This window comes from Haliotis rufescens, unplaced genomic scaffold (genome assembly GCF_023055435.1).
Source record: "Haliotis rufescens isolate VD_foot unplaced genomic scaffold, xgHalRufe1.0.p SCAF_16, whole genome shotgun sequence".
Taxonomy (NCBI): Eukaryota; Metazoa; Mollusca; class Gastropoda; order Lepetellida; family Haliotidae; genus Haliotis; species Haliotis rufescens.
The window spans coordinates 16,264,024-16,287,779 of NW_025963846.1; the positions used below are offsets into that span (position 1 = coordinate 16,264,024).

At 39.1% G+C, this 23,756-nt stretch overlaps 1 protein-coding gene across 3 annotated transcripts in view; it reads right to left on the reverse strand.

Moving 5' to 3' along the window:
* Positions 1 to 1,447: 1,447 nt before the first annotated feature.
* LOC124120949 (5-aminolevulinate synthase, erythroid-specific, mitochondrial-like) overlaps positions 1,448 to 23,756 on the reverse strand; it is a 57,295-nt gene continuing 34,986 nt past the window's right edge. For 2 of the 3 annotated variants that reach the window (XM_046483879.2, XM_046483870.2), the window contains exons 2-13: positions 19,785 to 19,855; positions 17,442 to 17,483; positions 14,128 to 14,290; positions 13,703 to 13,807; positions 12,486 to 12,698; positions 11,491 to 11,710; positions 10,735 to 10,919; positions 9,867 to 10,046; positions 8,914 to 9,078; positions 8,320 to 8,459; positions 7,613 to 7,741; positions 1,448 to 5,763 (exon numbers count right to left, since the gene is read on the reverse strand). In XM_046483879.2, coding sequence (XP_046339835.1) covers positions 5,428 to 5,763; positions 7,613 to 7,741; positions 8,320 to 8,459; positions 8,914 to 9,078; positions 9,867 to 10,046; positions 10,735 to 10,919; positions 11,491 to 11,710; positions 12,486 to 12,698; positions 13,703 to 13,807; positions 14,128 to 14,290 — 1,836 coding nt within the window. In that variant the 5' untranslated portion in view covers positions 17,442 to 17,483; positions 19,785 to 19,855 and the 3' untranslated portion in view covers positions 1,448 to 5,427. Of the gene's footprint in view, positions 5,764 to 7,612; positions 7,742 to 8,319; positions 8,460 to 8,913; positions 9,079 to 9,866; positions 10,047 to 10,734; positions 10,920 to 11,490; positions 11,711 to 12,485; positions 12,699 to 13,702; positions 13,808 to 14,127; positions 14,291 to 17,441; positions 17,484 to 19,784; positions 19,856 to 23,013; positions 23,060 to 23,756 lie in introns of those variants that run through there. The other variant, XM_046483887.2, reaches the window with a different exon arrangement.

Genomic DNA, 23,756 nt, shown 5'->3' on the forward strand with positions numbered 1-23,756 from the left:
ACACATTGACGTTCATGTCGTGACGGTTAGGATCATGTTAGTCACATGTCGTCGTGAGTGTAATCTGTGAAATCATAAGTGTCAACCCTCAGTTGGTGCCACCAGTACCACCACTTCTAAAAATCCGTATTATCCATTATTTACCCATAGTAACTTAATCATGCATGAATTAAGAATGCCTTACCACAAGATTGTCATGATGACAGTTTTGTTGCCTCAGGTGCCAGACTTTTCTTTGATAATTTGAGTGGCTTTGGTCCTCCAACACCCGAATTTCTTGGCGATATCGATATCGCCACGGGAAATAAGACCGTCGCTATCTTCGTGAGTGAGTTTGGTTTTTACACCGCTTTTAGCAATATTCTAGCAATATCACGGCGGGGGACACCAGAAATGGACTTCATACATTGTACCCATGTCGGGATTCGTTCGAACCAGATCTTCGGTGTGACGAGCTAACGCTTTAACCACTAGGCTACCCGACCGCCCCGCTATCTTCGTGAAAAGGTGAGCGACCTAGTAGGGGTAATGTGGGTGATAATCACATTACATGAAAAACTCAAATGTATAAAAACAGCAGCGTAAATACCCAATGAAGCTTTTTCAGCATGTATGAAGCTTTTTCAGCATGCCTACAAAGGAGATAATGTCCGAAACACAATTGCGAGATAATTTTCTTTCCGAGTCAAGCCTATATATTTCGAACAGTTATATACATCTAAAACATTATTTCATTTTTTTTAAATCTTAAAATGTTCACTGAGTCTCTTTTTGGAAAATAACCCAATAGAGTGATGAATAGCTGAGTGAAAAAGATTTGGTTACCCAATAAAAAATGTAACAACCCAATTAAAATAGAAACCCTAGTGTAAAAACTCAGTTGCTCAAAAAGTCATCTGGAGCTCTGCATTAGTCCCCTCTCACGACAAGCATAGTCATCTTTTACGGCAAGCATGGGATGCTGAAGACCTATTCTACCCCAGATCTTCACGGGTCTCATAGATACTGTCTGGCGTTGGCAGTTTTGAGTCCCGAAAGTCGCTAATAACGTCAAGCATTGACAACACTCCAAAAGTACCGTATTCGACATAATAAGCGCCCAGGGCGCTCTCAAAGTTAGAAAAAGGGGGCTCTTATTAGAATATTATTTTGGTGAAAAACAACAGAGTTGAAAGATCGTAAATTTCGTGGTTTATGCTGACAGCCTGAAATGTTTATATACGACAGATATATTTTTTCCAGAATTTAATTTCCCATAATTAAGAATGCATATAACATACGTATTATACACGAATAAATAAGTCATGTGTAGATTGATCAATCGGAAGGGGTGCTAATTGGGATTTTCACTAGCCAATATATTAGAAAATATCGCCATGGGCGCTTATTAGAGCGGGGCGCTTATTACGTCGAATACGGTAACTGTAAAATCAACCAAAACACTCCATCATATTCTTGGTCATTTTATTTCTGTTTTGTCACAGAACACAACAGTTTACAATAATCTCCAACAATAACTAACAATATAGACTCTAATAAATAACAAGTATTCTATAGTATGTTGTGTAACATATGGCTACAATGTGTTGCCGGCAGTGGTCAGTGAACAAGATTGGTCACAGCTCTAGGCATAAGGCACCTGATGTTTGAGAACATGAATAGGGACATGCTTAAGTAGACTCTGTCATTAAAGGAGGCATTGCACAAATCATATCAGATCATCCTATGTTGGTTGTTGTATCACAAATATGTTTTAAACAAAATAACACTTTATCTATTGCATTAAGTCAGTTTTCAATGTTTGTTCCAACTTCAAACTCCAACAAAATCATGTTTAATACCAGCACTTAGAATATTGCACTGTTTTGATCTTCGTAGTTGTTTCAAGACATTATTTTACACTTTTAATAAATCAATAAATGAAAGCTAATATTGAATCAATTTCTCCATCAACAGGTTGTGTCAATCCCAACAACACGTTGTGTCAATCCCATCAACACGTTGTGTCAATTCCACCGATCGCCACGTTGCATCAATTCCATCAACACTTTGTGTCAATCACATCAATACATTGTGTCAATCCCAACATCATTGAATGGGAACCATCAAATCTTCAGTTAGTTTTTGAGATGGATTGTTGCTATGGCAACCTATCCATATGAACTTAAAGATTCATTTAAAAATGTTTCAATAACAAAAATAAGTTCCCCCTTTAAAGTTACATGACATTATATCTAAATCACCTCGTCATGTGTGTCTAAAGCTAGCACTTAAAATCACCAACAAAGATAGAGATATAAAGAAAATATATTTTCAGCTCAACAGCAAACAATAGCCCTCTTGTCGACTGTTGACAGACAAGACTACATTATACAGGTAAAACACCCAGGAACAACACAGTGACTAAACAAGATAACAAAATATACTTGTTCGGAAAATAGCACAATTCTAAACAATCTTTTTGAAATGACATTCCATGAATAATGGATAAAGATTGTTTGTTCCCTGACGACATGAATAACCGGTATAACTCAAAACAAAGATATATCTATATGACGATGATGCTCTTACATAAATATTGCACCACAGCGTTTGCAGCATTTGTAAATTCACATGATAGTTTCCCTCCAGGCGTGCTTTATTCCTGAAACTCTGGTGATCACTGACTGGACTCACAAAATGTTGCATTCAGTTTTCATCACAATATTAGAGCAGACGTCGGACAAAATGGCAGAAACCCAAATCAAACTGTTCCAACTTTTCTAAAACTGTTCATTCTTGAAAAGGTTAGGGAAGTCTCACAAATACATTTTCTTTTTATTCTTAGTATGACCTAAACTGTGCATGACTGTTTGGTTGTTTATTTTGTATGAACCATTAGGTGTGATTTTTTTTTTATTTCTTGGTTTATGGATGATGGGTCACTCTTTCAAAGTCCAAACGTTGAAAAAATATACAAATACAAATTACTCCTTTTTTCACTGCTGATCTTTACTTAAAAAAATGCATAAAATGTTCACACAAAGGTGACAAAGGGAAGTCACTCTGATATTTCTTGCTGGGATTCTTCTCTAATACCAGGTGTCAATGCAAAGCACAATCATGACCAGTTTAATGGTCACCCATGCTGCCAAATAGGATTGTATGCATTTCACCATGACATGAATATTGTTATATTGCCATTTCTGCACAAGCTGTGTGCCAGGGAACTAATAAAATGTTCTTGAAAAATTAAGTTGTTTTACATTTGGTGATCCAAAATATATTTTTTTTATATGTACCTAACTTTTTAGGACAAAAATCAAGTAAAAACAATTCTTTTCTTTTTTTGCATTTAATTTGCCTACTTCACGTTTGAAATGAGTTTGAAATCCATAAACCAAGAAATAAAAAAAATTGAATCATTGAGTCATTTAATCAATAGTTACCCGGGTATACCTGCAGAAATGGTAAACATTAACTGCCTTGTCAGAGCTACAGTGTTTATCAATAAGTTTTGTCTAGGGGCTAATCATTTCATATCATGGGGGGAGGGAGGGGGAGAACAGTTAAGCTGTTTCCGAAAAAAATCCTTGATAAAAATAATTTATTCTCAAATTTTATACACCAAAAGTATTGCTGTCTGGAGACCTCTTTAGCTCCTCCTTAAGAGAAAATAGTCGTGTCTTGAAGTTCTGATTGAAAACATCTTCTGTCTCCAACAATTATCCCAGTCCCCCTAAGTCAGTCCTTTATCAGGAACAACTTAATCACATAATCTAAAATCATTAAAAGCTGTTTTTCAATCCCTAAGCTAACATTTAGACACGAACACAGTCGATAGATTGACAATATATTTACTTTAACCCAACCTTTAACTTCATTCCCATTAGAAATATTGATTTCCACATTCGACCCATTTTCTAATTTCCAATGTCTCATATCTGTTCCTTATTGACAAATGAGAAATAAAACAACCAAGAGTATGTGTACCGACGCCAGGTCAAGTTACTACTCTCAGAAATCAGCTTCAGTCTAAACAGGCAGTTCTAGGCAGAAGGAAATACCAAGCATAGCATACATTGAATGTGGCCGAGAAGCATGTAGTGATTACCTAGTTAAATAGCCGCTACAGATACATACCCTACATAGTAGACCCTATAACTACAATATCATCAAACAATATTATTACCATAAAAATACACCTACCCAAACGTATACATGTATAGCCCATTACACAATGTAAATAATATTTAGTTATATTAATTCGCCAGACCAAATCAATTTCCTGTATGTTAGGTCTTCCACATGCAGGAAGATATACTTTTTGAAATATAAACAATGACACAAACTTTACTTTTATGAAAATTTTAATTTTAGGTCAATACCCCAGCATTTTTGTACCATTTTCTACCTAAAAAAGCTTTCCATGAAACAACTTGCCTGATATTTCTCAAAATGATTCATAAAATGAGTTATAAGGTAAGTATGGGATTGAGATAAACATATATTTATCAACAGTAGTAACTTTATCAAAACGTTTTCAAACTTGTCCTAAATTAATAGGTCATGGCTAATTACCAATATGAGCCCCAATAATAATGTTGTCTACATCTGATAAAATAAATACCAAATACCAAATAATACATTAAGATGAAGAAAGGGTGGTATAGCCTTGGAGATGTGATGGTATTAGAGCATAGGTTTATAGAACTGTAAGAAATATATTTGATGGAATTGAACCCTTTCTGAAAGTGGTAATAAATTCAAACTAAACTAAAAAAGCAGCTAAAAATGAAGAACGCCTAATGACAACAGATACCATTTATATGCATCCCAAGATGAAATCAGGCTGAAAACACCGATAGTGTTGGTTCCCTAGTATGCCTGTTTCATGCCAAACATTCCGACACACAGCAATTTATTTTTTACCAAAGAAAGCCGAAATTTCCGATACCTAAAAAACAAACAATTTCTTTTAGCAAGGTGGCACACTTTCCCACACCTACAAAAGCTAACCATCAGAGCAATTATTCTCAAAAGTCTTCACGGGAGAAGCAGTTGCATAATTTTTTTGTTTCCTTTTTGTGTGTACATAACATTATCCTATTTGAAGTTTCCTGTTTGCTAGTAAACTGTCACCTTACATCAGCACAGCTAAACAAAACCCTTCAGCCAAACCAAAATTCAGACACAAGTTTCTATATGAGGATTTTGAGGTTAGTCTGCTGTTTGACAATAAACACTAGCTTCTTAGCTGAAATAATAGTTCCCCAAATGGCAAATTAAGTATTATAGCATTATGTTTTCAATTTCTTCAAACACATTTTATCTCTCCATTGACAACCAAATGTCATGTTTATCAAATTTTATATAGTTTAACAAGTATAAATTTTAAACAGATTGAATAATGTTTTGAATAGTTTGCTTGTTTCTGATTGGCTGCAATTACGCTAGCGCCGCCTGGAGGGATGAGTAGGTACAGTTGGAACGGGAACAAACTGGTTCTCGTTTATAGAATTCCTGTATGTCCAAATCCTTGCGACAACTCTCACAAGTCTTTGGACACATAGGTTTGTAAAGGTCAAGGCCATTTGACTTCCAGATATCAACAACGTTTTTGACAAAGACGTCCATCATCTCACGAGTGTGATGGGGAGTCGGGGCAACGCGGAGCCTCTCACTGCCGCGAGCAACAGTAGGGTAGTTGATGGCTTGGACATAGACGCCGTGTTTGTTGATCAGCTCATTGGACACCTTGGTACATGTGAGAGCATCGCCAACCTGCAGGAGACAATAACCATATAGACATTCTCAGAATATTTGCACAGTTTGCCAGAAGCCCTCCTGACAATGTGTTCAAACACAGAGATTACTGGTGGCTTCATTGGGCAAAAGATCAGTTCATGCATCGTGTAAGTGTTGGACTGATATTACGGATTGAGTGTCAGAATGTTTGTAATTCTCAAAGGAGACACAAGTTTTGTCAAATCTGAAAGACACATACACAAATGTATGAATTAATTATTACGAACATGAGCAGTGATAGAATGATAGACTGAAAGTCAAATCATCAAAGACACTGTTATATATCATCGCAAAGTGAATAATTTTCATTGTACGACAGTTTGCGTATTGCTTCAGTATAACTTGAGAAGAGTAGCACCACAATCCTCTTTAAACATGAGATATTCGCAAGTACTTGCAAAAACAGAAGCAGCCCCTTCACGACCTTAGTCCCCAAACTCACAAAGTCTTCATATACATGTGTTTCCCAATCTCATTAAAAATCTGATCTTAGTTCTCGCTACTGCTAAACAAAGATCATTACAGGGCAAGTCAGAACAACCTTTCGCAAACTTTGACTGACTAATGAAATGACTGACAAGAAGTCGACATTAGCCAATCAGAAAGCTGCTTTCTCGAGTCATACGGCACTAGCTTCAAACTGGCATCCTCCATTCCACACTGCACTTTGCAAAATATTTTCACAAAGTTCTCGATTCAAATTTTGAAAACTGAATAAACAACATACTTCTATGTCCAAGATTGTACGGCAGTATTTCCCAAGGGCTACGCAAAGTCTCTTTGGTTCAAATGTTTATCTCATTGAAGCAAGAATAGACGATGGTTTTGACGGATTCAGTCGTAAAGCCTGTAACTGTCGTTCGGAATACCCTGTGTTAACCTTTTCGAGGTTGCATGATCAGAAAACACCTTCCGGCCGTCACTTTCCTGATCTGTTAAGCAATACTCTGGCAAGACTCATAATGGTATACCGTCAGATCTTTGTTTAGCGGTAGCAAGAACTATGATCTGATTTGAATGAGATTAATGTACTCCCAGACCTTGACCTTAATAAAAACAACTTAAAATTTAACAATTACCCAACTCCTATATGATTGTACAAGTAAAGGTAATCATGCTTAAGAAACTGACAATGACAAAACTGTTGCTGAATGTCAGAACCTGATTGCTGACCTTGACCTTTGACATATTTTGGCCAAACCTTTTCAGATCAGGGCTCCAACCTTAAGAAGGTATATACCTAGTTTAATGATAAATGCATTAATAATTTTTCAGAATGTGTAACAAGAAACATTTTGTGCGATTTCTCTCTCTCGTGACCTTGATCTTTGACATTCTCATAAATATTCCCAAAAGGTCCATATGCAATAATTCCACAGTAGGATGTCCAATAATGTAACACATTTTTGCATCAGTCATGAGACAGAATGATACAAACATTTTTCAAAATAACCTGAAAGATGACCTTGACCTTTGACATAAATGCAAGGAACAATTGATGAAGTAAGATCTGTTAAGAAACATGTAGGTATATAGTTCCTTGCCTGTACTGGTAGACCATTCCTCAGAATTTGACATTGACATAACCAATGTTTTACGAAAACCTTAACACTCACCTTGACATTTGACTAAACTTGCCCAAAAATACTTCAAAGCAAGGTCCCACCAAAGAGAAGGTATATACTGGGATATCAAGTTTAATACTAAAAATACGAATATTTTTTTAGAAAGCATAACCACAAACTGTTTTGTGAGATCTCACGACTCTGACCTTTGACCTTTGACCTTTGATGACATGTCAAACTAATTCCCCAGGACCACTCACATGTATAGGTATGATGTGACTGGGGCTGTGCATGGCTGGGATTCCTTCATGAGTTAGCTTCTCCCGCAGATACAAGACGTTGCTTTGATGACGTGCTCGAAGCTCTCGACCCTCATCACTCGCCAACACCTGTTGATTATGAAAATACCATATTCATATTTGTTACACATTGTCATACAAGGTTGTATCTGGGACGAAGTTGAGTCCACATGCTTCAAGTACCTGCCATCTGTCATAGCAAGAGCTCCACACAGTGTGGCAAGAGATTGACTTACATCAATTGAAGCAAGAGCTCCACACAGTGTGGCAAGAGATTGACTTACATCAATTGAAGCAACAGCTCCACACAGTGTGGCAAGAGATTGACTTACATCAATAAAAGCAAGAGCTCCACACAGTGTGGCAAGAGATTGACTTACATCGATTGAAACAGGAGCTCCGGACAGTGTGGCAAGAGATTGACTTACATCAATTGAAGTAAGAGCTCCACTTAGTGTGGCAAGAGATTGACTTACATCAATTGAAGCAAGAGCTCCACACAGTGTGGCAAGAGATTGACTTACATCGATTGAAGCAAGAGCTCCGGACAGTGTGGCAAGAGATTGACTTACATCGATTGAAGCAAGAGCTCCACACAGTGTGGCAAGAGATTGACTTACATCGATTGAAGCAAGAGCTCCGGACAGTGTGGCAAGAGATTGACTTACATCGATTGAAGCAAGAGCTCCAGACAGTGTTGTAGGAGGCAGGGCAGTGGTGAATATGAACCCTGCGGCGTAGCTCCGAACCATGTCGATGGTGTTGGCAGTACCGACGATGTAACCACCCATATTGCCAAATGCCTTGCCTGGAAACAGATCACACTCCATGATGTGATGTCAAGTTATCAACAGATGTATTTGTGACTGAACAACATGTGAGTGATCGAAAGTATAAAGACAGAAATATTTTGACAAGCACTTCATGCATTCTTTCACTGAACAAAGTTACTGCTTTGGCACTAACTGTTGTTATGAAGCATGTTAAATGAAAGACAAATAATTGCTAAGAGACTGTATGAACACTGTTGTACCATTTTTTGCAGACACAGCCACAATAACCTCAGAATCATATTTTCAGCTTAATAATATTGAAACAGTGTGAGACAGTTTACTCAATATTTTTTGTAATCTGACTGGCATCCTGCCGAAAGACAACATCTTGCCTTTGATAAAAACAAAACAGCAAACAAATAATAATTTGTTGCGGCCTTAACCTAAACATGTCGAAACATGTTTCCTATCTAAAAATGAAGGTCATACCAAGAGTTCCTGAGATGATGTCAAGGTCATCAAGACACTCGTCTCTCTCAGCAACGCCCGCACCATGGTCACCATAGAGACCCACTGCATGCACCTCATCGACGAAGGTCAAGGCCCCATACTTGTGCGCTACATCACACAGTTCTTTCAGAGGGCTAATGGATCCTGTGGAAATAAGACAAGTTTGTCACATATTAAGAAACTATTTGTCATGTGCTTCATGACAATATTCATAAAGTCATTTATTGATCATTTGGGGTGGTCAGGTAGCCTAGTGGTTAAAGTGTTCGCTCGTCATGCCAAAGACCCGGGTTTGATTCCCGACATTGGTACAATGTGTAAAGCGAATTTCTGGTGTCCCAGCGGCGTAAAACCATACTCGCTCACTCACTATTGGTCATGGAGTTTATTGGTCTTAATGAAGGCAGGAGACAAAAAAAAAACCTAAACTGTTGCAGGTTTGATTTGAGATTAAATCCTCCCCTGCCGCCCCCCTCCACAAATTCACACAACAGGATTTTTTCAAAAGAGCATCAATTTTGTTAAATGAAACACAGCATATATAACCTTTTTTTCTCCAAAACTATTGAGTTAAGTTTGGAAATGAAAATAGACTGGTCAGTACTGTACTGACTCCGAGGTGACCAGTCCATTTTAATGCCAAGCACCAGACAGGGTAACAACAGGCACCATCTCTTAACGTCTTTAGGAATGACACAGCTGGGGATCGAACCCTTGACTTCCACTCTCTGGGCGGACGCTCTTACTCTAGATTACAGAGGCGGTCCCATAATTAATGAGGTAGATGTTGGTTTCATGAACAGCAACAAGCATGACATCCACACATTAAATGACCGTCAAATGTCTCACAAAACACACAATGTCCTGTAATTCTGTCGCAAACACGAACTCACACATTAACTGTGGTCATAGAGACAGCAATGGCCACTCACCATCCATGGAATGCACAGTTTCAAATGCAACAACTTTGGGGACGTTGACATCCACTTTCTTGAGAAGCTGCTCGAGGTGGTCAGGGTCATTGTGACGGAATATGTGCTTGGGGACGCCACTTGTCCTGATCCCTGCGATCATGGACGCATGGTTACCTGCATCGGAGAATATATGGCAACCTGGAACGGAAAAATTAGTTTTGTTCAAAATCAATATGCAAGGTTTGTTTGAAGCTATTGATTGATTTGTTCACAAGAATTAAATGATATGAACCTTTGACATCACAATATTTCATCTTTTGTGTGAGTCAGCGCATCAGTTACATTTTGTAAGTTATAAAAAGAGTACCGTATTCAACGTAATAAGCGCCCAGGGCGCTCTCAAAATTAGAAATAGGGGGCTCTTATTAGAATATTATTTTGGTGGAAAAAAGAGAGTTGAAAGATAAATTTCGTGGTTTATGCTGACACACTGAAATGTTTATATGCGACAGATACATTTTTCCAGAATTTAATTGCCCATAATTAAGAATGCATATAACACACGACTGCGTATTTTACGCGAATAAAAAAGTCTTGTGTACATTGATCAATAGGAAGGAGTGCTAATTTGGATTGTTCACTAGCCAATATATTAGCAAATATCGCCGTGGGCGCTTATTAGAGCGGGGCGCTTATTACGTCGAATACGGTATATCAGTCATATCCCAGTGTATTAGCTTTAAAACTAAGTACGTTTTAGGTGTTTACCACTGTGTGAATCCTATGAACACGGGTATGGTGCTGACAAACCTACATCATGATCAGGGTGAACAATAAGTTGAGGTAACCTGTAGGGACATTTAAGATAAATCCTTAGCCACTGTACCTGGAAGTGCTTTGAGCAGAGTAAACAGTGTTGAGTCATTGGCCACATAGCAGGAGGTGAAAATGAGGCCAGCCTCTTTCTGGTGTAGATCAGCCAGACGTCGCTCAAGACGTTCATGTAGTGGGGAATTGCCGGAGATATTCCTCGTCCCCCCTGCACCTGCCCCATGCTTTTCCAGCGCTTTCCTGTAAGTAATGCAGACGTGTCTCAAACAGCATTTATCAAATACACCCCCTCCCACACTGTCCTGTAAATCATGTAGGCATTTCTTAAACAACAGTCTTCAAATAACCGACTTTCATGTTGTCCTTTAAGTCTCACAGACTTGTGTCTCAAACAACAGCATTAGATGCTCCATTCCCCGAAACCAGAAGCCTTCCTTCAGAGATCTGGATCTGATGCATAGAGTCTGCAACACTATAAAAGCTGTTGTCTTGATTGATTTCACACACGCTCGCCGGAGAGCGGAAGGTCCGAGGTTTGATGCCAAAAGACGCTAAAAAATGTCACTTGTTGTTACCCTGTCTGGCGTTCGGCATTAAGGGGCTAAAACAAGGACTGGTCGGCTTGGAGTCAGACTACTGTGTCTGAGTGGGGTATTCATGTTAAACTGCAGCATGGTATCTCAGTGGGCTAGCTCTATAAATCGGCATAAGTCATTAAGCAGCCACACACATATATGTGCATGCGACAATCCCCATTTCACCTCACCTCACCTCATGTACACGATCAAGACGAGATGTCTTAGAAACTAACCTGACAGCATTGCACACATTCGGATGCCAGCTCATGCCTAGGTAGTCATTGCTGCACCACACAGAGATGTCCTTCTTGCCATCCGAGTGCTCCTGGGCAAAGGGAAATGCATCTGCATTCCGCATCACCTTCTTGAAGATTCGGTATGAGTGATCCTTCTTCTTCTTGTCAACCTCATTGGCAAAGAATGCTTCATAGTTGAAGAAGCCTGGAGGATCACCTGAAAGACAAGAGTGGTTGGGTAACTGAGGTTTCACTGCTTTCAACAGGTTTTTAGTATTAAGTGCATGTCTGCTCAAGGGACCGGGGGGAGGGGAGTCCAGAAGAATCGGGGGAGAATCACCAAAAGTATTACAGTCTCTTGTAGAGAGTCATAAAACTGCCCTGAACTTCACCTGAAGCGGCCTTGAACTTCCCCTGAAGCGGCCTTGAACTTCCCCTGAAGCTGCCCTGAACTTCCCCTGATGCTGCCCTGAACTACCCTTGAAGCTGCCCTGAACTTCACCTGATGCTGCCCTGAACTACCCTTGAAGCTGCCCTGAACTTCACCTGAAGCTGCCCTGAACTTCACCTGAAGCTGCCCTGAACTTCCCCTGAAGCTGCCCTGAACTTTGCCTTGACCTGCTCTGAACATCCCCTGAAGCTACCCTGAACTTCCCCTGAAGCTGCCTTGAACTTCCCCTGAAGCTGCCCTGAACTTCCCCTGAAGCTGCCCTGAACTTTGCCTTGACCTGCTCTGAACATCCCCTGAAGCTGCCCTGAACTTCCCCTGAAGCTGCCCTGAACTTCCCCTGAAGCTGCCCTGAACTTCCCCTGAAGCTGCCTTGAACTTCCCCTGAAGCTGCCCTGAACTTCCCCTGAAGCTGCCCTGAACTTCCCCTAAAACTGCCTTGAACTTCCCCTGAAGCTGCCCTGAACTTCCCCTAAAACTGCCTTGCCTTGAACTTCCCCTGAAGCTGCCCTGAACTTCCCCTGAAGCTGCCCTGTCTACTCACCCCCATGTGGCCCAGACCCTTTCCCTCTCAGCATCTTGAGGGTCTCTCCTAGATTCCAGCCTTGTACTCCTCCAAACCCCGAATCCTTCTCCACGTTCGTCTCCCCCTGCATCTCCACACTCACATCACCAGCAGCAGTGGTGGCAGCATGCTGAGCTACATCCCTGCTCAGTCCGGTGTGATCCTTGGCAGCCGTCATGTTGTCAGCGTCATCTACAACATCAGCAGGGAGTGAGGGAGGATGCTTTTACACCTCTTCCTGTATCCATATCACAACAAGGATCACTGACATGTGGCATACCTATGTGGTGAGTGAGTGAGTGAGTGAGTTCTTGGTGGCTGGTTGAGTGAGTTTTGGGTGAGTGAGTGAGTGAGTGAATGAGTGAGTAAGTGAGTGAGTGAGTTCTGGGTGGGTGAGTGAGTGAGTGAGTGAGTGGGTGGGTGGATGGGTGAGTGAGTGAGTGAGTGAGTGAGTGAGTGAGTGAGTGAGTGAGTGAGTGAGTGAGTTCTGGGTGAGTGAGTGAGTGAGTGAGTGAGTGAGTGAGTGAGTGAGTGGGTGGGTGGGTGGGTGGGTGGGTGGGTGAGTGAGTGAGTGAGTGAGTGAGTGAGTGAGTGAGTGAGTGGGTTAGTTAGTTAGTGATGTTTAAGTGTTTGTGTGTGTGTTTAGGGGAGGGGAAGCACCATTACATAGCTTCATTCATTGTACCTTTAAGTGAGTGTATAGTGAGTGAGTGAGTATGGTTTTACGCCGCCTTTAGCAATATTCCAGCAATATCACGGCGGGGGACACCAGAAATGGGCTTCACACATTGTACCCATGTTGGGAATCGAACCCGGGTCTTCGGCATGACGAGCTAACCCTTTAACCACTAGGCTACCCGACCGCCCCAAGTGAGTGTATATGGTTTAAGGATGCAATATGCTGGCCATATCACAGCCACATGTGTATAATCACCCATGGAGTCTGGAAACCAGCAACCATTTATGACTACAGCCAGCCTGTCCCAGAATCGGCAAACTAGAGGCTGACAGCATGAGTATCCATCCATGACTTCATGCAATGTACACACACCAACAGAAAAATGAAACAAAAATTCAGTTAACAACTGGTTCTAAATACCTTAAATAATTGAAAATTTTGTTAAAATTTGGTGTGGCAGGCCTATAAACCAAAGATTAAACATAAATTCCCTTCCGAATTGAGAGATGAATCTGACCTTTTCTGTTGACAGTGATGATGTCTCCCTGAATGGCTGGGCTAGCCTCCTGAACCTGCAGCTCATTCGCCAGGAAAGGACACTTGGTTGTCCCGGCAACATCCGCTGTTATAACATCAGAGATGATGTGGATATGGAGAAGTGAGTGAGTGAGGTTTTGTACAGAATTTCTATCATAGCACAAGGGCCATGAATATATTTTTTTTAATATGGCTGCTCTGGTTGCCATATTGAAAATCAGATTTGAACTTAACAGCAGAGTAGGAGTTATGGCATTTATTTTAAGTTTCAGTCAGGTGAATAAAAAATTAAAGGTCACTAAAAACAGTGATGAAGAAACCGTTGACATAATTGAGTAACAAGATAATTCCATAAAGAAGATAAATATTTTCAATAAATATTTTCAAATTTTGTTTGGGTCTCACCTTCCTTGGCGTCAACCTCAGTGGTCATCATGCTGGCCGAGGAATACTGGAAGGCATGGGTCATCACTGGGCAGCGGTTGGCATAGCTCAGGAGCTGTTGGGGGAACTGTCTCAGGTTGTTGACAGGGATCTTTGTCAGAAACGGACATGCCAGACGCTTCATCTGAAAATAGTCAGGGATTCAAACCCAGGCAACAAATTATTGTACAGATGAAGGATACATCTGCGTATAGTGAGACCTTGTACCTTGACCCACCTCACCAGCAGCCTGTTCTATAGTGTTGTATCTTGGTGATGTAGCTGTCATGAGTCTATGTTAAAGTATGTGAGTCCTAGGCATACAACAAACTATTGCCACATGTTTCCAATAAATCTTAACAGAGCCTTCCCGATGCCTGAGTGATTCCGGCTGCATATCACTTGTTTATTAAGACAATGTATTCATACACAAAGTCATGTTTGTGAATAAAAATACATGTACAATAAAAATAAAAGAATTTTAAAGGGGGATGACTAGGCTCGGCATATTGGCAGTCCTGGCAAATTTAATCACGTCCCTCAAATAACATTTTCTTGGTCTGTTAAAATTATATTACCTGTAAAAATTTAGCAGAAATTGAAAATATTATCATACATGGGATTAATTGCAATGTCTAGGCCTAGGCAGAGCATGAGTGAGTGAGTTGGGTTTAACGCCGCTTTTAACAAATTCCAGTTATATCACGGCCTGTCAGCTTAATGTGGGAGGAAAGCCCGAAGTGATGCAGGTCTAAGACGTTTACCACTTCGGTGAAACCCACGAGCACGGGTATGGTGCTGACAAACCTAGAAACATAATTGGGGCGAACGGCAGAGCATGAGCACCAGACAGTGGATAGTGACAATGACAATGACAATGACAATGACAATGACAATGACAAATTGTTTATTATTGTCTCATCGGAGATACAGATTATAGGCACATACATTATTATAAAAGTACACTATAAAGTATCTCTGCCTCCCACGATGTGGGTTATAAGAGACCATACATAATACATAGTAAAACAAATTGAGTTAAAACATATAAAAAGCAATATAAATATATATGGTGTTATTGGTAGTAAGATTTTCTCCGGACAGCCATTTTGTAGCACATACTATCTGGTGTTGAAATAATATTATAATCATTTAAAATATATACAAGCTCAGTATTATTATTTAAGTTGCCATTTGTGGGGTTAAATACTTGTGGAAAGTGGGTAACACGGATATCATCATAAAGTGAGCAGTGGAGGGGAAAGTGAGTTTCATCTTCTACACATCAAGGGCAATATTTATAAAAATAGTCAGCATTCAATGAATGAGCTACTGTTAATGGGCTATGCAGATGATGTAGTAACAGATACAACATTTTGCATGGACTACTAAACGATTTGTGTAAAGCAGCAACGCATTTCTCTCCTCTTTCAAAAACATAAACATCAATCAGTAGTTGTTTATACTATCCTACAAAAACATCTTCAAGCCCATTTAAGTTATGGCCATCTTAACTTTGACCTCTTTAATACTGACCAATTTGATTGGTTCCTTTTATACCGCGACACACTGTATTGTTTCACTATAAGGTATCTCATTGTTTTCTTATTTTTTCTGGTATTTCTTGCATTTAGACGGTTCCTGAGTTGGAGAAAAAAACACTTTTGGCTTTTTCCTTACTCACTTTTTTTCATTTTTAAGCAAAACCTCAGAGTCGTGTTTTATCCTTATCATATAGAGAACTATTTATATTCCAGATTGAGTCAATCAGTAAACAAGTTGTTTTATAGGATCTCGAAACAAGCTCGGGGCCACTGTTCCTCATGGTCATGTGACTTTGTACCTGACTGATATTAACCAGTTGGGCTGCCGAAGACTGGTTTTTACTATGACATGTCTGCTGAAAGAATTCAGATCACAATAGTGAGACATGCTTGATATTTGCAGTTGGAGGAGGTGTGATCGCCTTGACACAGTTGAATGTTTATCCACTCAATACCACCAACAAGTGCAAACAAGTAACTCTGAGTCTGTTGGTCGTCATATTCCCAAATGACAATTCCTTTGTGTTAATTTAAGGCTCTGAATAACATACATCTAGAGTCAGTGTTACTATATATTACATAACACCATGAATCAGGGATTACAGAGGTCAGACTGAGATCAGGAACATGTCTGTTGCCATGACAGCCAGGTATATTTCCTCCAGTATACGCCACTGTACAACTGGGTAAATAGAAATTTACCAAAACATCATTGACCAACAAGGTAGATTTCAGTGTGATGTTTTGGTATAGATACCAATATACCGTTGTTAGTCTTGCCTGACAGGGATAAGGATCTATACCGAAACATCTCCTTTACAGTATTAAAGGACTGTATCTGTATCCTGTGGTATATGACTGAATAAAAAAAATAAAAAAAATTAAAAAAAGAAGAAGAAAAAAGTTGCTGTCCATAAATTATCTCTAGTTTGTCATCCGTCAACTTCAAAGTAATGCCTATCAAGCAAGTCATCATTGACCAATAATACTGAAGTATTTTACAAGTAGGAACATATAAAGAATGGTGAGTGAGTGAGTGAGTATGGTTTTACGCCGCTTTTAGCAATATTCCAGCAATATCACGGCGGGGGACACCAGAAATGGGCTTCACACATTGTGCCCATGTCGGAATCGAACCCGGGTCTTCGGCGTGACGAGCGAACGCTTTAACCACTAGGCTACCCGACCGCCCCTATAAAGAATGGGAACAAGAGTGTAGAGTTGAGTCCTCGATTACTGTTCTTCCAGACTGTTATGTAGTTCAAATATACAACTCAACATTTGTTAAGGATCAAAACACTCATCTTTAAAGTCAAAGGTTTGGTCCTTAGCAAATGTTGAGTAGTATAGAACACATATGACAACACATGTTGTTATACTTACATAAAACTGCCACATCAGCAAATATAACAGGATTTTTTTAAACCAGACCTGAGGTTAGTATCATAACCCTTTTAATTCAGCCATATGAAAATTGTAATTAAGAAATCATTTATCAAAATGTTGTTCGATAGAAACGTGCCACATTGGCAATACGAAGCTCCATTTTTTAATATCACTTACAAAGACACTGAATAGAACTGTTGTGCCATATCATGCATGTTGACTATTTCAAAGCTGTGTATTTCAATACCACTTACACTGACAATAAACAGATTGATCGTGACGGTCGTTAATGAACATGATATGAGTAAATGACTTCATGGTATTGAGTGGTCACGATGATACTAGCCACAATACAACTAATCTCACCTTGATAAGGCAAACAGCTGGTGACGCTGGTATACAACGAATCTGCAATATACAACACACCTGTAATAACATAATATCAAGGTGGGCGGCACTAATGAACATCATAATATAACAGATAAACATCATTTACCTGAACATATCTCTGTATTGCACAAAAGGTGTTTGTGAAATGGACATTTCAGAAAAGACTTACAGATCATTCATCTATTGTAAATGGACATTTCAGATAAGACTTGCAGAGAAGGTCATCTACTGTAAATGGACATTTCAGATAAGACTTGCAGAGAAGGTCATCTATTGTAAATGGACATTTCAGATAAGACTTGCAGAGAAGGTCATCTATTGTCCTGAACTGATATGTATAGTTATTTGTTTTTTTATGCTCATTTATATAGTTAATCAAAAGCTAACAATATTTGTGTTCTCATTCAGTGCTTCAACCAGTTAAAACTCCAGACCAGCATCTTATTTTCGAATTTTTTGTTTTATTTCTTTTTCTACTGGTGTTCAAGAAAGTAACACTCAAAATGAGGGTATTATGAAAATGCCTGTTGATTATAAATAAATGTTTTCATGACCAAAAATCATCATAAAATTCACGAAAATAGCTAAACCCAAAAGAAGGGTTTGAAATAATGAGGCTTTCATTCAAATATACTGATTTAATTTTTGTTTAAAAACACTTTCAAAATGTAAGGTAGACTCTTCCAAAGACCAGGAAAACAGTTCGTCTGGCATTACGAGCAAAAATATAGTTCGGCATGTTTTACATCACGTGCCTATTTTCATTCAAAGAGTTCATTTTTGATTGTTTAGTTTTAATTTGTGAAAAAAAGAGAAGTCTGTGAAAATTAATCAATCTAAGCTAAAAAAAGATCAGAATAGGAACTCTTACCATCTTCATTTTAGGTTTTGCTAGTATCACCAACACGAACAGCTTATTCCCAATACACTGTATAGGCTTGTCGTGTTCCAGTCCATGTGATACAAAGTGCCACAACAGTCTCACTTATATAGCTGGTGTGCATTGATCCATCAGTGTCACACCAGGAACTAGCTTTTCTATGAAATACTCGGTTTCGGAAAATAAGTTTCATTTTCTCAAACTGGCCCACAAAGGTTGCTTAAAGCCAAGTCACCATAATGGTCTCCATCTTTGGACAATGACGCATCACTTAATATCGCTTGATGATTCATACAAGGCCTTCCCATTTTTATGAATTTGGTAGAGTCAGGTCTATACAGAGATGCCAGGAATAGAATAGTCATTTTCAAAGTTTTATTTGTTTGTTTGTTGTTTAACGCTGCACTCAGCAATATTCCAGCTATATAACTTAAATCTGTAATTAATCGAGTCTGGACCAGATAATCCAGTGATTGACATGATGAGCATCAATCTAGGCATTTGGAAAGTCAGCGCGCTTGACCTTCTGATCATGCAAGTCTCTGACAACAAGTCTAGGTTGTTGAAGACCAATTCTAAACCGTATCTTCATGGGGTTTGTTTTCTTAGTCCAGCCAAAATGGAACTTCGGAATTCCAGGTTGGTTCAGCAAGATAAGAAACTGGACTTTTATGGTCAGTTAACGCCCTTGCCTTGGGAAGATGCATTTGTGCATGATAAGGATACTTTGTATTACAATTCTCTTTAATGTGCTTAAAGAGCAAGGTGACACCTTTGTGTCTAGAGATGACACTGACAGACAGTTTTATATCTCATGACCCCACCACGGCATGTAGCATGTCATGAGCATGCATCATAACACACCGGCTAAATTAGAAAAGTGTAGTTTACGTAACAGCAATCAGTGTCTCATGTCTCAGGTCTCATTGGATAATTAACGAGTGAGTGAGTGAGTATGGTTTTACGCTGCTTTGAGCAACATTCCAGCAATATCACAACAGGGGACATCTGAAATGAGCTTCACACATTGTACCCATGCTGGGAATCGAACCCGGGTCTTCGGCGTGACGAGCGAACGCTTTAACCACGAGGCTACCCCACCTCCCCATTGGGTACTTAAACATCTACCGCATTGAACTCTGCTGAGGTCTTTGTTGTTTAACGCTGCACTCAGCAATATTCCAGCTGTATTACAGCGGTCTGTAAATAATCGAGTCTGGACCAGACAATCCAGTGATTGACATCATGAGCATCGATCCACGCAGATGGGATATGATGACATGCATCAACTAAGTCAGCAAGCCTGACCACCTGATCCTGTTAGTCGCCTCTTACGACAAGCACAGTCGCCTCATAAGACAAGCATGGGTTGCTGAGCTCTATTCCACCCGGATCCTCACGGGTTGTGGGACAAGTAGGACATGGAGAAGACAACTCACCTGGTCAGGAGAGTCACGGTGAGGTGGGCAGAGGTGTTCAGGTGTGCTTCTCACTGGAAACGACACACAGTCTGGAAAACAAGACAACAATTAATTCAAGTCTAAATAATCAAGTCTGGCCAAACAAATCACTAGTTTACATTATGAGCAACTCTTCATGTATGGAGATACAATGACACACATCAAACCAAGCAGCGTTAGAAATTGGCACTAGTCCTATAGTCCTTGCCCAATAGTTAAGGTATCCTAAGGACTAGTAGACATTTGCCGGTCTTAAGGGTTTTACTGTATGCTATGATTATAATGACTAGTGGACTAATACTTTTAGTTTCTATCTCCGCCAAGGCATTAACACATACAATCACAAGTACCTGACATGGTTCAATACAGAACATATTTGATGATGAAAACACAAGTTAACAATATGGCCCTTCTAAAAAAATCTACAAAGAGAAACAAAGGCCTTAAACTTTTACTCAAGCCCTATAAGGTTCCCAACTGACACAGGAACACTTAGTCTAAGAGTACTATAAATTTTGAAATTAGTCTTAAATGTTTATTGATAAATCTTGTCCCTAGTTTTATTGCTTTTTTATTGCGTTTTATTCCTGAAATATATCACAGAGGACTAATATATAATTAAAAGTGAAAGATCAGATTTACTTGTTATTTCTATGGACATAGTGTGGGGATATTCTGAATGAGAAATATTTCATATACACTGCCAAGCTTGTTTCCTAACAAGCATCCCCACCCTTCATATTAATCCAAGTACCACAGAGCTACAGATAAGCAGCGTATTTGCGTAGAATACCCCCTAAAAATATTCAAAACCCAATTACTTTCAATTAACTTGCATACAGAAACACAAGCATTTAATGAAAAATTCAAATGTATAAAAACAGCATGCGTAAATACCCAATAAAGACTTTTCAGCATGCATACAAAGGAGCTAATTTCTGAAACACAATTATGAGCTAATTTACTTTCCAAGTCTAGCCTATATATTTAGAACAGTTTTATACATCGAAAACATTATTTCATTTTTTTTTAAATCTTAAAATGTTCACAAATTTTGGGAAAAACCCAACAGAGTGATGAATAGATGAGTGATAAAAGATTGGTTACCCAATGAAAAATGTAATAACCCAATTATAATAGAAACCCTAGAGTAAAAACTCAATTGCTCAAAAAGTTATCTTGAGCTCTGAGTACCAATAACATCTTTCAGCCTCTCAAGTAGTAACATGCCTGAAATGATGAATTTAACATACAATGGGTAGGTTTCTTGGCAGGATAAAAACGGTCTCTATTAGGGTAATACTGTTATCTCATACTATGTTTGTTATCATCATCAAATTAATAGTCTAAGATAGGGAAAATCATGTTTCAGTTGGAACTATATTTCCTGGTATCACTATCTGCCTGACCAATCACTGCAGTGCAGTGTTAGAAATTGGCACTAGTCCTGTAGTCCTTGCCAAACTGCCCAATAGTTAAGGTATCAAAAGGACAAGTAGAAATTTGCCAATTTTAAGGGTATTTCTATATGTTTTTCATTATAAGAACGAGTGGACTAAAAATGTTAGTTTCTGCCGCTGTTATGATTTATATTATTATTGGGATAAATTTGCAATGTCATGATACTCTTTGTGAGAGATAGAACTAGGGCTGGGACGGATAACTCGGGTACTCGTGTCAAGTGGGTCCTAAATAGGCCCCGGATACCAACAGGACTAACCGGACCTGTTGTGAGTCACATGATATATTGTTTAATGACAAAAACTCACTATAGCTCAGTGGTTACACTCGCTAATGTTCGCATTTCTTTCTGACGATGCACACATTCCTTCTGACTTGTATATGTTTGAGTAAAGATAAAGCTTCAGTCAACTTCAGTGTACGCATGATCTGATCATTTGACACATGTATCTAAATAATTTTGGCCAGGGCTGTGGTAACACAATTCCCAATCAGACATTCCCAACTCTTGAGACCTGCAGTGGGTACCCGGGTAGGGTATAATAGGGGGTAGGGTACCCTGGGTAGTAAATTTAGACTCGTCTAGAACTCTAGAATTTAAGAATGACATTATATGATAAAGTTGTCATGACATTACTATTACATAACACTATGTATGTAGCTCACCAAGGCCCAGTAAACACAGTGTTATTCCCAACACAGGATACTTAGTATTACTTACCATCCAAAACACACACGTCATAACCTGAATATATCAATTACAGTAAGAGTACATTCAAGTGTAACGTAATCACCCCAGCCAACCCCCACCCCCCCCCCCCCCCCCCCCCCCCGACGTATTTCTCCATTTAAACAGTTACCTATTGACTTGAACTGTGAACATGTATTTTATAACAACATTGATAGTTTGTAATAAAAATGAAGAACATGACAATAAAAAAATGTTGCCTACAATGCAACAGATGGATCTGTGTATATATTCATTCTGAAAAATTGCTATCAATAATATATTTAGATTTCTAGGTACAACCATATACAATATAGTTGAAAAGACTGAAATTAAATAAATGCACTTACATTCAGCTAAAAATACACCATGAAAATGAAATATCCAAAAATACCATTTACACAGCAACAGCAAAATAAATCATATTTTTATTATACAGTCAAAAAGTGAAAAGCAAAACTCAATTTTTCAATATTATGTTCTGCAAAAACAGTTCATTTGGGCTTGACATGAAAATTTACTGAGTCAGTTATTGAACATGCGTTCTGGATTTCAACTTTTCTATCAGTGCAACATTTTGGAACACGGGCAAGCACTTGCTTGATAAAGGCTTGAATCTAACACCGCTTCCTAAACATTGCATGGATAGAAAGAAGAAAGAATAAATCCAGTCAACTTCATTGATACTACCACTTCTAAAAAGCCACGTAAAGATAAGTCGAAAAAAGCCGATCATATGTCCGATAGTCAAAGTGACCTCAGTGTTATAATAGCAGGGCGCTTTAGTTGAAGCAGAACCACATCTACTACATCACCCAAACCTAATTTCCTCCTAGCATGATTCAGCTATTTATATCTGTTTACAATTCACTTGTATCACGACAGCCCAATACATCCGGCTAGTCTACAAGGCCACTTTGTGACAGTTCTCAATCACAAGCGCGTAAATCTAGAATCAGATCTTACATGGCCTATCTATATTTCCATACTGTTTCAATTAGAGACAATGAAATACATTACCCGTCAATAGGTTCTGTTGGCCTCTCAATGCTGAGCTGATACGGAATAGATTACGTTAGCCTGTTTTAGGGCTCACAAGAGTGGACAGCTTAGCCCTGGACATGTATGAATATTTTTTTGGGTGCAACTGAACTGGAACTAGTTCATGGAAGGGAGTTATATATAAGCCACAGACTTATGAAATGTTTCAGTTTGAATTGGTACAACAGACAGACAGTAACATGATGTATGCTTAACTGGGGCAGGTATCATACAAACTAAAGCCCAGCCTGTGTATTGTATATGCTGTGTATATACATGTATCTAGGGAAATATTATCAATAGTCAATGACAGACCAGAATCAATACTGTGTAAAACAGACTAGCTCCATTCATATCTCAGCTGGCTTCACTGCACTGCCTTAATTCAACTGTCAGCTCTTAAGACATGGCCTGTACTGCTAACATTAGCTACAGACACAGACACAAATAGATTATGAAATTGTCAGATTGTTAAACATATATAGATAGGAGCACATATACCATTAGTTTGAGGGCAATGGGGTAGCCTTGTGGTAAAGTGTTCTCTCATCACGCTGAAGACCCGGGTTCGATTCCCTACATGGGTACAATGTGTGAAGCCCTGTCGACATATTGATGGAATATTGCTAAAAGCAAAATCCATACTACTCACAGATCATTAAATCGGATGTTTAACACCCAGCTAAATATTGGCTTCTGGGACACTGACATACACACTACAT